Source organism: Mobula hypostoma, chromosome 9 (assembly GCF_963921235.1).
Source record: "Mobula hypostoma chromosome 9, sMobHyp1.1, whole genome shotgun sequence".
Lineage (NCBI taxonomy): Eukaryota > Metazoa > Chordata > Chondrichthyes > Myliobatiformes > Myliobatidae > Mobula > Mobula hypostoma.
Window position 1 is genome coordinate 110,479,362 of NC_086105.1, and position 13,661 is coordinate 110,493,022.

The 13,661-nt window shown below is 39.2% G+C and overlaps 1 protein-coding gene across 1 annotated transcript in view; it reads right to left on the reverse strand.

Annotated features, from left to right (window-relative positions):
- Positions 1 to 13,661, reverse strand: part of LOC134351946 (uncharacterized) — a 315,363-nt gene that overhangs the window by 258,387 nt on the left and 43,315 nt on the right. Inside the window, exons 16-26 of the mRNA XM_063058888.1 lie at positions 12,999 to 13,102; positions 10,119 to 10,246; positions 9,840 to 10,007; positions 8,235 to 8,443; positions 6,062 to 6,165; positions 5,486 to 5,613; positions 5,191 to 5,352; positions 3,556 to 3,764; positions 2,014 to 2,117; positions 877 to 1,004; positions 562 to 729 (exon numbers count right to left, since the gene is read on the reverse strand). Of these exons, the coding sequence (XP_062914958.1) occupies positions 562 to 729; positions 877 to 1,004; positions 2,014 to 2,117; positions 3,556 to 3,764; positions 5,191 to 5,352; positions 5,486 to 5,613; positions 6,062 to 6,165; positions 8,235 to 8,443; positions 9,840 to 10,007; positions 10,119 to 10,246; positions 12,999 to 13,102 (1,612 nt within the window). The remainder of the gene's footprint in view (positions 1 to 561; positions 730 to 876; positions 1,005 to 2,013; positions 2,118 to 3,555; positions 3,765 to 5,190; positions 5,353 to 5,485; positions 5,614 to 6,061; positions 6,166 to 8,234; positions 8,444 to 9,839; positions 10,008 to 10,118; positions 10,247 to 12,998; positions 13,103 to 13,661) is intronic.

Genomic DNA, 13,661 nt, shown 5'->3' on the forward strand with positions numbered 1-13,661 from the left:
ATGTAGTATGTGGTAACATATATGTACATACTTCAATAATAATTTTACTTTGAACTTTTAACTTCAGTTATGGCTAGCAAAACCAGTCTTTAACTAGCACCCATGCTTCTGCAAGTTAAATAACACTGAGTAAAACTGACTTTACAAAGCAAGAAATAGTGAACTGGCAACCCATTATATATCCAGCCTGGATTTTACTTTCCATTGTGTTCAGAAAAGGTTGATTGGGTGCTTAACAGGCAACCAATACACTACCATTTGTTGTGTGCCTTCACTAAAACTGAACTTTGCTTTAAGATTTCCTTTGTGCTGACAAAGTTCAACATAGAAAATTGACAAATATTATGTTAGAATCAGCAGCGTTTTCAGACATGGTGACCATGTTTATCTTTATTTTTACATTTAGTTTACTTTTCAAACTGTTGAAATCAGTAAACTGAAAATAGACAGGTTATACACTGAGCAGGATTTTTGCTCCTCCTGACCTCCATCAAATGACGAAGATAGAAATTAATGCCATGTCCACTGAAAATTCCAAAGACCAAAGAAAGCTCATCTCACCTCTTGCGCTTCATGAACAAATTGGTCAAAGTAATTCACCAAGTTGCTGAAATTTCTGCTCGTGAGAACATTAAGTATCTGGATGATTTTATTCATGTTATTCAATGCATCAGATTCCAGCGTCAATTCAGACAGTTGTTTTGCAGTGAAGAGGTCCAACACTTCAAACTAAAGAAATCAACAGCGCACAAATTAAACTTCAATGATGTTTAACGGCCACAAAAACATACAAAGTATATCAAGCTTATAAGTGAGATCAGAATTTCCTGTCCAATGAAATTCGTACAGAAAGTGACATTGTTGCAATAAACTTACAGCAGAGAAGTTCTTATTCAGATCTGTGAAGTCTCTGAAATTAAATTCTGAGACGAATCTGAAAAAATTTTTGATCATCCATTCACGGGTTCCATTAGAGCTCTCAGCACAAGCAATACCCAGGGAACCTGCAAAAAAAAAGTGCTAATGTTGAGTTATTTATCATTCCATACACAAATTACTTACGAATTTATCACGCAAACTTTTCTTATTTCACTGCAGTTTGTTTCATTATATTCTGCAGTTTACTGATAAATCTTTCAGATTCCAACTGGCCCATATGTGCATATATCCATTGTCTAAACTGGAACATTGCTCCCTCGCCCCTTAACACCCTGTTGAATCCTAAAAGTTAGAAAGATGACATGAGTAATGAGCAGATCAAGTCTGTCTGAATGAAAGTTAGTTTCCAGCAGATAATTTTTAACTGGTATGAATGGGAATGGTTTTCATCTCCTTCACAGAAACAGGTGGTATATAGGCAAAGCATTCCCAAAATTTTCAGACTTTAAAGCCCCTAAACAGTCACTGGTTCAATGAACCGTCCTTCCCCAAGCTTAGGCCTACCTTAGAGTAGTTTCAGGTTTGAAAGAAGAGGATAGCTAAAGGTTTCTGCCCCTGACTGAAAGAAATTCCTGGGGGTGAACATTCTCTTTCGTTTGTTTCTTGGCCCTCCTCAAAGTGGCAACATTCCCCACTACTCTTGTGCTTGGGCCACTCATCCATTTGGGTGACCTAGAAGTTCCAGAATGGTCTTATCTACACAGCACCTTCTGTGTGGGCTCAGGATTGCCATTTCTAAGAAATCATGGAAAGCCTGCACAAGTTACTTGGGGTAGGGACCTGAAATTGCAGACCTCTGCCACTTACAACATTTAGGAACAGACGGCCTTTCAGATACATTGATGCAGACAATCATCTTTTATGACTTCTCAAGCAGTGAAAGAAATAAAACCTTCACAACCCACACAGGACTGAATTTTAAAGTATTTTCTACATATTCTTAATTTGCTTCAACAACATGTCAATATAACTCCATGTAACTTATAATACCAAATTAAGTGCAAAGATATCAAGGAATGATTTGACTTATTCCAAGAAACATATATTTGCAAAATTGAAAACGCAGTATGTTACCTTCTAAACTTTGATGGAACTTCAGGATACGTTTACTGAAAAGGTAGATTTCCTTACTCTGATTCAGACTGAAACTTAGGTACAAATTATCCAGCCCTTTGACTCTGCAGAGATAAAAAAGGGTAAAGCAGTACAAATCAGAGATCTACATTTGACAATTGTAAACGTGCTTACAATGACAACACAGGATTCAGAAATAAAAGCAGTTCACATAAACCATTTGAAAAATATTTATATTTAACTGTTGGCCTAATTAAACTCTGTATAAATCAATAGTAGAAAACATTGTCAGTAAAACTGTATGACAGTTGTAACAGGTTCATTAACACATTCTAATGGCCAAATTAATATTATAATCTAGTCAAGGATAGTGCAGTGGAAGGGAGAAGTATATTTGAGGTAATTGCATTCTTGATAAAATTGTGTTATCTTAAAAGTGCTTAGTTGTTAAGTATTTTATAGCTTTTCTGTATTTCATCTACTTTTATTTTAAGAAACTGTTAATAGTACATTTGAACAAATGTTTTTGAATGCCTGCTCAAAATGTTTGATAGCTTTGATGGCCAGTTCCGTTTGAGAGGATGGCTTCTGAAGCTATTCAAGCATTTCTGGGGATGTGCAATCAGGTCAGTCTCACCAATGGATCTGCACAAGAATGGGGTTAGAAGTTAGAACAGAAGCAGGAGTGGATGGCTTTCAGCTTTCTGGAACTTTCCAGGCCATTATTTACTCCCCTATATAAAGTGCTTAAAAGAGTTTGTAGTGCTTCAATTAAACATGTCAAGAACATATTACTTCTTTCTATTGTATTCTTTCCTTCTAGATTGATAAGCAGTTTCTTTGTTCCTCTTACAGCCTTGTCTACTTTTCATAACTTCTATGCCTCCACACTAATGCCATCTGCATTCAGACAAAATTTTCTTTCTGATGTTGCCCATTATAAATCAAGAAAATGTCAAGAGAGTATCTGACTATACTGCAGCTCTACCTTGAAGTTACAAAGCACTCTTTCTTGATGCCTATAGATCCTTAAAATATCTAATTATTGTCACAAAGTACTGTAATTGTTACCTATATCAAATTCTGTCCTGTTTTAGATTAATTACTTCATCTCTATTACTTAAAATATCCCAAATCCTGTTCAGTCCAGCTAAAGAGCAGATGAAGTGTTTGTCCGCGTAAGTTGGGGGTATGAAAACACTGAATTCATGGACACACCGAAGAGCTGCAGTTGTGAGGACTAAAGATTCGTTCCGGAAAAGCTTCAACTGATGATTCCATTCCTCAAATTTATACCTGTCAGAATTTCAATCGCCTTGTTCAAATTCAAGGCTGTGGGTGGATCGTGAATTGGCAAAGAACCTTACAATTTTACTAATTTAATTAATTTCAATGGAATAAAAAGGTACAATTTAGTAAATGTGAATGAACTTCATTTATAACATGACAATTTCTAAGTGCCTGTACATATGTATTCACTACATCCATTGTTATATACTGACACCATTGATAAACATTGTAAAATGTGGACAGAATACTCACATTGCCTGGTAGGAGTCACATGATATATTAGTGGGTATCAGCTCCAGCATCTTATAATTGATACTAGGCAGCAGCAGCCGTAATCTGTTCTGGAACCACTCAGCATAATCTGTTTCATTAAATCTTGCAAAGTAGGATCTTAACAGCGATACGATCCCTGTCAACATTGCGTTTCTTGTTGGCCGTGGTTGAATTTCTGTAATGTTTCTCTGGAATGAAAAGCAGCGTTAAGTTGATTCTTGGCATAACAGTAGCAATTTCCGTGAAAGTGAAGTATAAAGAATGTAGATTTTTCTCCTTGCTATTGTGGGGCGGCACGGTAGCATAGTGGTCAGCATAATGCCTTACGGTACAGGCGACCCGAGTTCAATTCCCGCCGCTGCCTGTAAGCAGTTTGTACGTTGTCCCTGTGACCGCGTGGATTTCCTCCGGGTGCTCCGGTTTCCTCCCACAATCTGGTTGGCAGATTAATTGTAAATTATCCCGTGATTAGGCTAGGATTAAATTGGGGGACTGCTGAGAAGCATGGCTCGAAGGGCCAGAAGACGTGGTATCTCAATAGATAGATAGATAAATAAATAAATTTGACAACTTTAAGAAGCTCTTTTGCCTTTTCTAGAAATCAGTTGTTTTTTCATTGATTTTGCTTCCATAATGACCATGCAGTCTTATTTGTTGCTCGGCAATGGAGAAAAATTCTGCATTGATAAGAAAAAGATCACCCTTTTCTTGTTATTTAGTAAAATGTTATTTAGGGAGTTGTCTATCCCAACACGTGAAGACTGACTCCGGCAGATTGAGCGGACGAGACTAATGGAAGGTCCAATGGTCAAGAAGGTCCAACAGTCTCTGCAGGTGTCATGGAACGTGTAGAGCAGGACAAGACACATAAGGCGTCCTGGTCATCCACTTCACCTAGTCTCATCTCCAGTAGTCTTGACTCTCGTCTTACCACTGGACCCAGATGGGAATTGGGAAGAGAAAGTGAGGCTGATGTTGCGCAACTCTCCCTCACTTAAATCCAAATCAAGCGCTAGTCTTCATTGACGACAACGATGGACGAACAACAACAACAGTAAAATGAACATTCGCTCACGTTCATCTCTTTAGGCACAGTCTAAAGGATTTGCTGATAGTCTTTTCTCTTTCAATTAATGAAGTTCTAATAAGCTTACACAGAAGCAAAAGCTTCTTGATTACATTCGGATGTAGAGGAATATTTCATTTCTTTCTATATCGCTCTTGATTCTATTACTGGTTCACAAAATATATTTACTAACACAACCTGAGATAGGCTGTGACCATGTGTACTATTTCTAATAGTAAACAGCTACTAATATACCCTCCTTTATTGTTACTTGTTTGTTCTTTGATTCCATAAATAGGAGCAGAGCTCATGGCCACAAAATTTTAAAAAGAAATCTCAAACTTTTATTTGCTATTATTTTAGTGATCTTCTGACAATAAGGTAAACAAGATTTTACATCTTATTTGTGTCTGGTTCCATAAAGAACTGATCTTTCTCTTTTCCTTTTCAAATATTTACAAAAGAGAAAGATTCAAACTTAAGTAAAATCTTTGCATTGTTAGTGAGGGAGCCAAAACCAACCAACACCCAAAGGGAAGTTGTCTTACCATTTTCATGTCTTGAATAAACTGTGTAACATAGCTGATCAAGTCAAAGTAGCTTTTATTGCTGAAGCTGTCAATGATTCTGTTGATGCCCGCAGGATTATTCAACGATTGCACAGTCAGTCCTGAGAGCTGTGGTATGCTGAGCAGGTCCAATATTTCAAACTACAAAATTTTTAAAAAACATGAAAACTATGATATTTTAAAGCTGCATGAAAAATAAACTCAGGAATATCAAACTTAGTTTCGAGTTCTGCCTAAAATCTATACAGTTCAAGCAGAAGTATAAAGAAATTACCAGAGAATACTTCCTGTTCAGAAATGGCATGTCTGTGAAAGTGATTTGTGCCATGAATTTATGAAAGTTTCGCAGTAACCAGTCACGAAGTCCAGTTGTGTTAGCAGTACATGGAACATATCTAAATCCTGTAGGGCAAAGATTGACATAGTTACCTAGAAAAATCCACATAAGGGGCAACATGAGTCTTGGGCAGAAGGCAATTACTGAACCAATGTCTGTTAATTTGTAATAACTTCCAACTGACTAGGCTGGTGCAATGATTATACTCCAACTGGAATAATTTTCTGCACTGATGAGAGGCTAATAGAAATCCCTTTGCAGATGAATAATTGGACGAATTAACCTGAACTGCTCTGCCAATGAAAAAAATGCAATATTTCTTCAAAGAAAATTAATAAACAATATATTGATGTTGCAACTATCACAATAACAACCTTAATTATTTGCCCAATATTGGGTAACATATACCTTAAATATTCCATTATCCATTCCTCAGTAATGTGATTTTGTTGGACCATTCAATTAACTATTGACAAAATAAAAGTCACATCGTCCAAGATGTGAACTCATTACCTTGTAAGACAGACTGCAAATTCAAAAACGTTTTACTAAAATTGTAGACTTCATTGAGTTGTGACTTTGATAAATTTGGGTACATAGCGTCCAGTGCTTGAATTCTGTAGAAATAAAGAAAGAACTCCTTAAGGTCGTATTTAGACATTCAACTTAGTACCGAGTGGCAAGAATCAGCCATTATATACTCTGAGCATCTTATAAATATCAGGTGTAAGAACATTTCTACATCTAACCATATACAAAAATGACTGGGAATTCCTTATACCATCCTTTATAATTAAATGGTGATAGATCATTTTAATTTACATTTCTTCCATTTATTTAAATTGGAATAAAAAAATAAAAAAAGAGACTCAGCACAAGTCATTCCCCAGTTCGTGAGCCTGATATGGCAGTGGAGAAGTCTGCAGTTCAAACCCACTTTCCTTCCTAGTTCCCAATCTGATCTCCCTTCAAGTACTATTCCCTTTAATCTACTATTCCCAGCTTTGACTGCATTCAATGCCTGAGCATCCACAGTACTATTCCTTCAATCTACTATTCTCAGCTTTGAGATAAAAAACTTCAAAAATTTTAGACAACAGACAATAGGTGCAGAAGTAGGCCATTTGGCCCTTCGAACCAGCACCACCATTCACTGTGATCATGGCTGATCATCCACAATCAGTACCCTGTTCCTGACTTCTCCCCATATCCTGACTCTGCTATCTTTAAGAGCTCTATCTAACCTTTTCTTGAAAGAATCCAGAGAATTGGCCTCCACTGCCTTCATAGGCAGAGCATTCCACAGATCCACAACCCTCTGTGTGAAAAAGTTTTTCCTGAACTCCGTTCTAAATGGTCTACCCCTTATTGTTAAAACTGTGACCTCTGGTTCTGGACTCTCCCAACATCGGGAACATATTTCCTGCCTCTAGCATGTCCAATCCCTTAATAATCTTACATGTTTCCATCAGATCCCCTCTCATCCTTCTAAATTCCAGTGTATACAAGCCCAGTCGCTCCAATCTTTCAACATATGATAGTCCCGCCATCCCTGGAATTAACTCAGTGAACCTACGTTGCACTCCCTCCATAGCAAGAATGTCCTTCCTCAAATTTGGAGACCAAAACTGCACACAATACTGTCCAGATTGCTGTCCTAAATGCCAACCACACATCCTGAAATTACGTCCCTGCAATTTTACATCTTCCAACTGTAGGGAACAGGTTATTCGAATCTACTCAATCAATCCCTTTCAGGCTCAATGAGATCAACTTTCATTCTTATATTTGCTTGTAATTGAGTCTAACATACTCAACCTCTCCTCAAGGAGTAACACACTCATCCCAAGAATCTATCTAGTGAAACTACACGCTAATAAATCCCTAGAATATCAGTCAGGAAGGTGGTTTCCAGAGAAAATTGATTAACACTTTACTGATGATGCTGACTCATTTCTGAAAAATAATTTTAAATATTAAAAGGAGACTGATGGTATGTTTATTAAGATTCTAAGTTTTATGCAAAGTAAATCATGTTCGAAAAATTCATCAGAATCCTTTGAGAATGCAACTGGCAGGATAATTAAAGAGATGGCAGTGGATGCAACTACAAGGTCAGATTGTTGCTGCATTGTTCTGAGGAGCACTTGCCACTGGGCATTTCCAAACTATCTGGTTTCTCTAGTAACATTTTCAACTGGCACCTCCTCTCAGGCAAGTCACATTACTTTCTTCAAGCCCTACCTGACATTGGCACCAATCCTAGAGCCCACACTTGACCTCACTACCTCCCTCATTGACGTACTCCTCAGATAATAGCCCCCATGCTCATTCCTTCCTCACAATGAGCATTCCGGCCAGGCACTAGCAATATTCACCCATTTCCCTAGATATCTGTCTGATTGCTATGACAACCCCTTCCCATCCTCTTTGGCCCTCCACAGCATTCGGTGTCTCAGGCTAACTGCCATTACATCCAAACCCACCCACCAAAGTCTCAAAAGAGCCTCTAGCCCCTTGGTCACACTGGTGACAGCATGAGGTTACTCAAACTGACAGAAAGGATCACTTGCATGTTGCATGGTGACACTATATCCAGCCTTTCATGGGACATAATAACTTCTAGATGCAAATATCTACCAAGGGTTCTCTCATCTCAAACAAATTTTAAACACAGGATACTCACATTGCTTGGTAAGATTCACAAGTTATGTCGGTAGGTATAACTGCGAGTTCATTTCCTGTAATACTGGGCAGCAACAAGTGTAATTTGTTCTGAAACCACTCAGCGTAGTCACCGGCATTAAAAAATGAAAATGCAGGTCGCAACAGCCTTATAATCCTCCTTAACATCAATTCCCTCACTGTGGTGTTTTCAAAAGTTGTAATATTCATCTTGGAGGATAGAAAGGTTAATTTCATTACTTAGTCAAAGTCCACAATAATAATTATAGATAAAATAAGACCAAGTTATAAACTGCTCATAATCCTAATCTCCCTACTCTGTTCGTTGCCTGGTTTTCCCTTCTATCTACCAATGTGCGAATGGCTATAGGTTACATGTGCCCCTTATAACATTTTATCTGTACTGGCAATATTACCATGTTGCACAAGAATAGCTTCATTGTGCAGAGACAAAACACAAGTGGTCAAGCAAACAAGGTGGTTCAGGATGGCGTGGTGGTAACTCCAGCAAGAAATATGGCAACAAAGATCAAAATGAAGTCAGGATCTTCTTGATTACAAGATGACACTGAACATCTAAAAGTCCCAGATGTTTGTGTCATCTTGCATTCAGACCAGCAGGTTAACATAAACAAGGGCTCTAGAACTGGGGGGGGGGGGGGGGGGAGAAGACTGTCTCATTTAGTTTAGTTGTGGCAAACAGCAGTCTTACTGTACATTTGGGGCAAACAAAAGATGAATTAAGTAACCAATGGTGGGTGTGGGTTTCTTACAAATTCAGGGTCTTGCTTATTATATGAACATCACATGGATAGAATCATGCATGTTTGCAAGTTTACTTAAACATACATATTGCAAAACAAGAGGGATTAACCAAGCCATCGGTCTCCAGCAACAAAGAAAGAATTGATTTTCATCTTTCAGCAGGAAGGAAATATCAAAACAGATACTCCTCCTAAAGTCCTCCTGGTGATTTTTGTTGAAGGGTTTCGGCCTGAAACATCGACTGTTCATTTCGCTCCATAGCTGCTGCCTGACCTGCTGAGTTTCTCCAGCATTTGTTCTGAGTTGCTCAACATTTCCAACATTGGCAGAATCTCTTGTATGCTCCTCCCTAGCACATGTTAAAGGAAATCCCCAACCCTCCAAACCTCTGTTGGATCAGTACTGAAGCCCCTGGATGGGCATTTCCTAGCACTTAATCCAGATCTGCTCTTACAAATATTCATCTGTTAAGCAATGACCAACCTAAACAATTGAACATGCTTGACTATTGAACTTCCTTGGTCATTCCAGACACCGCTGAGGTGAGCACAGAAAACAATTCTGATAGAAAATTGACATAATATTGTAATGTTCCTCAGAACCATCTCAGTTTGGGAACATACTCAGATTTTGAGCATGTACGCTGGCATTCTCCAGGACATCAGCGGTTTCTGTGAAACACAATTCAATAAGGAAAGATGAGAGCAACCAATGTTCATCTCCAATCTTTTCCAAAACAATTCTCCACAAAACTACAAACAGGTTGCTCAAGAAGAGATTTTATGACTGAAAGACATTGTTTGAAAGTGAATGGAAGACTGAAAAACAAAGTATATCTTACCATACGTGTTTCATAATTAAATTGGGTGAAATATGCAGTGAGGTCACTGAAATTTCGGCCCGTGAGGGCAGCAATGATCTGATTTATCCTGTCTGCGTTGAACCATGCCTCAGAGCTCACAGTCAATTCGGCAAGTACTTCAGGAGTGAGGAAATCCAAAACTTCAAACTAATGAAAACAAAGATGCTTCATTAAAATCACAATGCAAAACCATATTTATCAAAGAAGAAACCCTGTATTCTACCAGAAATGTAAGCTGTTGTAGTTTGAGTAACTTACTCCAGAGAAGTTTTTGTTCAGAGTTTTGAAGTCTCTGTAAGTCAAGCCGTGCAAGAATTTCAGGAAGTTCTTTTGTATCCATTCACGGCTTCCAGTTGTGTTGGCACCACATGCAATACCTGCAGAGCCTAGAGGGACATGGTCAATAACATTACAGGTACAAATGTAAACAGGAGACAGATTGTTTACACAACATGCAGTACTGCAGCAATCCAGAATACAGTACGCTAAAAGCAAAATATTACAGATGCTGAAAACCTGAAGTGTAAGTGAAAGTGCTCAGCAGAACTTTCGACATCTTTGGAGAGAGGAATAATATTAACATTTTAAGTCAATGAGCTTTCCACAGAACTGAGAAAAGTTGGAGGTGATACAAGTTTTGAATTGCTAATTAAATAGGAGAAGGTGGAGGGAATGAAATGTGAAGTCTGAGACAGTGTGGAGATCAGGAAAAATTGCACACTCGAAGTGGTGATGGATTACTGAAGGAAGTGGTAAAAGCTAATAAGAAATCAGTATTACCACAAGACGAAAGATAGAATAATATACAAGACTGTAGATGTGAGATAAAAGGCTGTGATAACTGAATATCTGAATTTCAGAATTTCACCCCCACCCCACTGTCAGTAGTCCATACAGTCAAGCATACCACCCAGACTGTAGGAGTATGTGCTGAGGGACACACTGAAGCTTGGTACAGCCACTGCAAGGGCTCGTTGGGGAAAGACCAAGATGTAGGGTTCTTCTCCTACTGGACAGGAAGTAGCTGGGGTGGAGGAAGAAGCCCCACAATTATTATTGTAGCAGTATACCAGCCCAGAGCGCCACAGTGGTGCATGAATGCAATATACCACCCCAGAGCGCCACAGTGGTGCATGAATGCAATATACCACCCCAGAGCGCAACAGTGGTTCATGAATGCAATATACCACCCCAGAGCGCAACAGTGGTTCATGAATACAATATACCAGCCCAGAGCACTACAGTAGTGCATGAATGCAATATACCACCCCAGAGCGCCACAGTGGTGCATGAATGCAATATACCACTCCAGAGTGCCACAGTGGTGCATGAATGCAATATACCACTCCAGAGCGCCACAGTGGTTCATGAATGCAATATACCACTCCAGAGCACCACAGTGGTGCATGAATGCAATATACCAGCCCAGAGCGCCACAGTGGTGCATGAATGCAATATACCACTCCAGAGCGCCACAGTGGTGCATGAATGCAATATACCACCCCAGAGCGCCACAGTGGTGCATGAATGCAACATACCACCCCAGAGCACCACAGTGGTGCTTTTGATGTGCATGAATGCAATAGAACAGTATTGACTAGGAACGTAAAGAGTGAAAAGGCATTGAATGGTTTATTCTCATAAATATTTTTTATTGTGAATACAGTTTATCTTGTTTAAAAATATACCATCTGGATGGGATGCTTTAACTGTTTTAAGTACAGCTTTGCCCCTCCAGTAACTCCTATGTATCAAACTTCATAGTGTTTCAGTATTTTAGCAACTGCTCCCTTCTCTAGAATTCCAGCTGACCTTCTTGCTTTGGAGAGATTGAGCTGAAGTACTCATTTGGTATCTCATCCAGTCTCTATACTCCATGAATCGATTTCTATTCTTGATTTCTGACAGGTCCCATTTCTTCGCTGTGAATCGAATGTTGTTGCAGAGGCGACAGTGTGCCCTGTCACAGCATGAGATCCTGCTTTTGCACCGGATTTCATTGGCAAAGGGTAGGAGGCAGTAGACAGGCAAGTCAGAGTGTAAGTGAGATGGAAAATTGGGAATTGGAAGCTCAGGTTAATGTTATATGATTGAATATGGTGTTCTGCAAAGTAAAAACTCTATCTCCATTTGAGTTTCTCAGTGTAGAAACTTATATTTTCCAGCATTTTTTATTTTATATAGCAATAGTCCTCAATGCTGCACCATTTCCATCTTTCACCCAAGTCTACACAGCCATTTACCCTATAGAAACATAGAAAACCTGCAGCACAATGCTGTGCCAAATATGTACGTACTTAGAAATCACCTAAGGTTACCCATAGGCCTCCATATTGTTGCTTCTGCTGCAGTTAAGGGTGAACCGGTTACTGTTCAGATTCAAAACTGAGTAACACACACGTTGAGTGGCATCATCCTATTAATCCTGATTCTGCAAAATCCATTAGGCGTTTAGACAGAATAATGAGAGCTTTGCTCATGGTCTTTAACAGACTACGCCAGTGAGACAGCTCTTGGGCACAAAGATCTAGCAAGACAAGCAGCTTCTCTGATCTCCAGGATTTTGAATATCATAGTCCAAAATGAGCTGGTGTGGACCCCACAATCATTATTCACTGGACTAAGTGGACCTCAGCACCTTCACATAAGGCAGCAATCACCTGACCTCAGGTGGTGCTGGGCTAAGGCCCTTTTCCCAAGAAAGCTCCTGGCAGGATGGGATAGAGGCAAGTTGGAACAGAGCTTTGCTTTAAGCCAGAAAGCCTGCAATTGATTTTAATAGTTTTTAAATATTTTTTAAATTGAGGGACATCGAAAAACCATTGGGCCAAGACATGCCAATGCCATCTAGATAGCAGGACTGTAACACACTGACTAGCTGTAGAGTGTGCAGCAATATAGTGGTCTCTGCAGACATGTGCGGCAGCAAGGAAGGCAGGAGCAGATGGGAGGGACAAGTGCTGCCATGATTGATAGTCAGCAGGACCAATCCAAACCACCCAGCCGGCAAGATTCAACCCGATTAACAAACACTCGGCTTTCATTAGAATTAAAATATCACCAAAGCCAAACTAACACAAACTATTTCTCAAAGGTAGAAAATTAAGTTTTTCTCATCCAACATTGCGTGTAGGTTACCTGGTGAGTGGAGCTGGAAGTTGAGGATATTTTTACTAAAGTTGCTAATCTCTGGAAGTTGTGTTATTGTCCAGTTCATTAACAGTCTGTTAAACACTTTAATTCTGTTAAAGTAATCAGAAACAGATGATAAATGCATATTTCATTATTTTCATATAGATTAAAATGGTCTGGAAAAAAGAAATTGATGTATAAATTTAGGATTTATGGATTTATGTACACTTCATGGGAAATAGTTTGTAGGTCAGAGGGATTGATACTGTTTTGACTTGGAAGTTAATATTGCTCATATTTTGCTTTTTCTTTTAAGAAATGCGTTCTAGCCAGACTGCCTTTCTGCCAGTGGGGCAATGCAGCAGAGGAGACCCTAAGACCAGGGTAATAAGTTCTGATATCCTACTGGGTAGGGGGTCTGAGCTCAGGAGATCCAATCCTTGTTCTAGCGCTGCTTCAGCCTGAGCAGTGAGTTTGTTCATGTAAGGAGGAAGTGAAGTCTGCTGGGGAAACTTGAAGGGTTGGAAGGACTCCAGCTCCCCAGTTGGCAAGGGTTTCTGTAAAAACACTTACCGTCAGAGACCATCCACCCATAGTCCAAGCTCCCAGGTTCTCAAAGCCTGGACACTGCCCTCAGGAAAATCAGCTAAGTATGCTTCATTACAAATT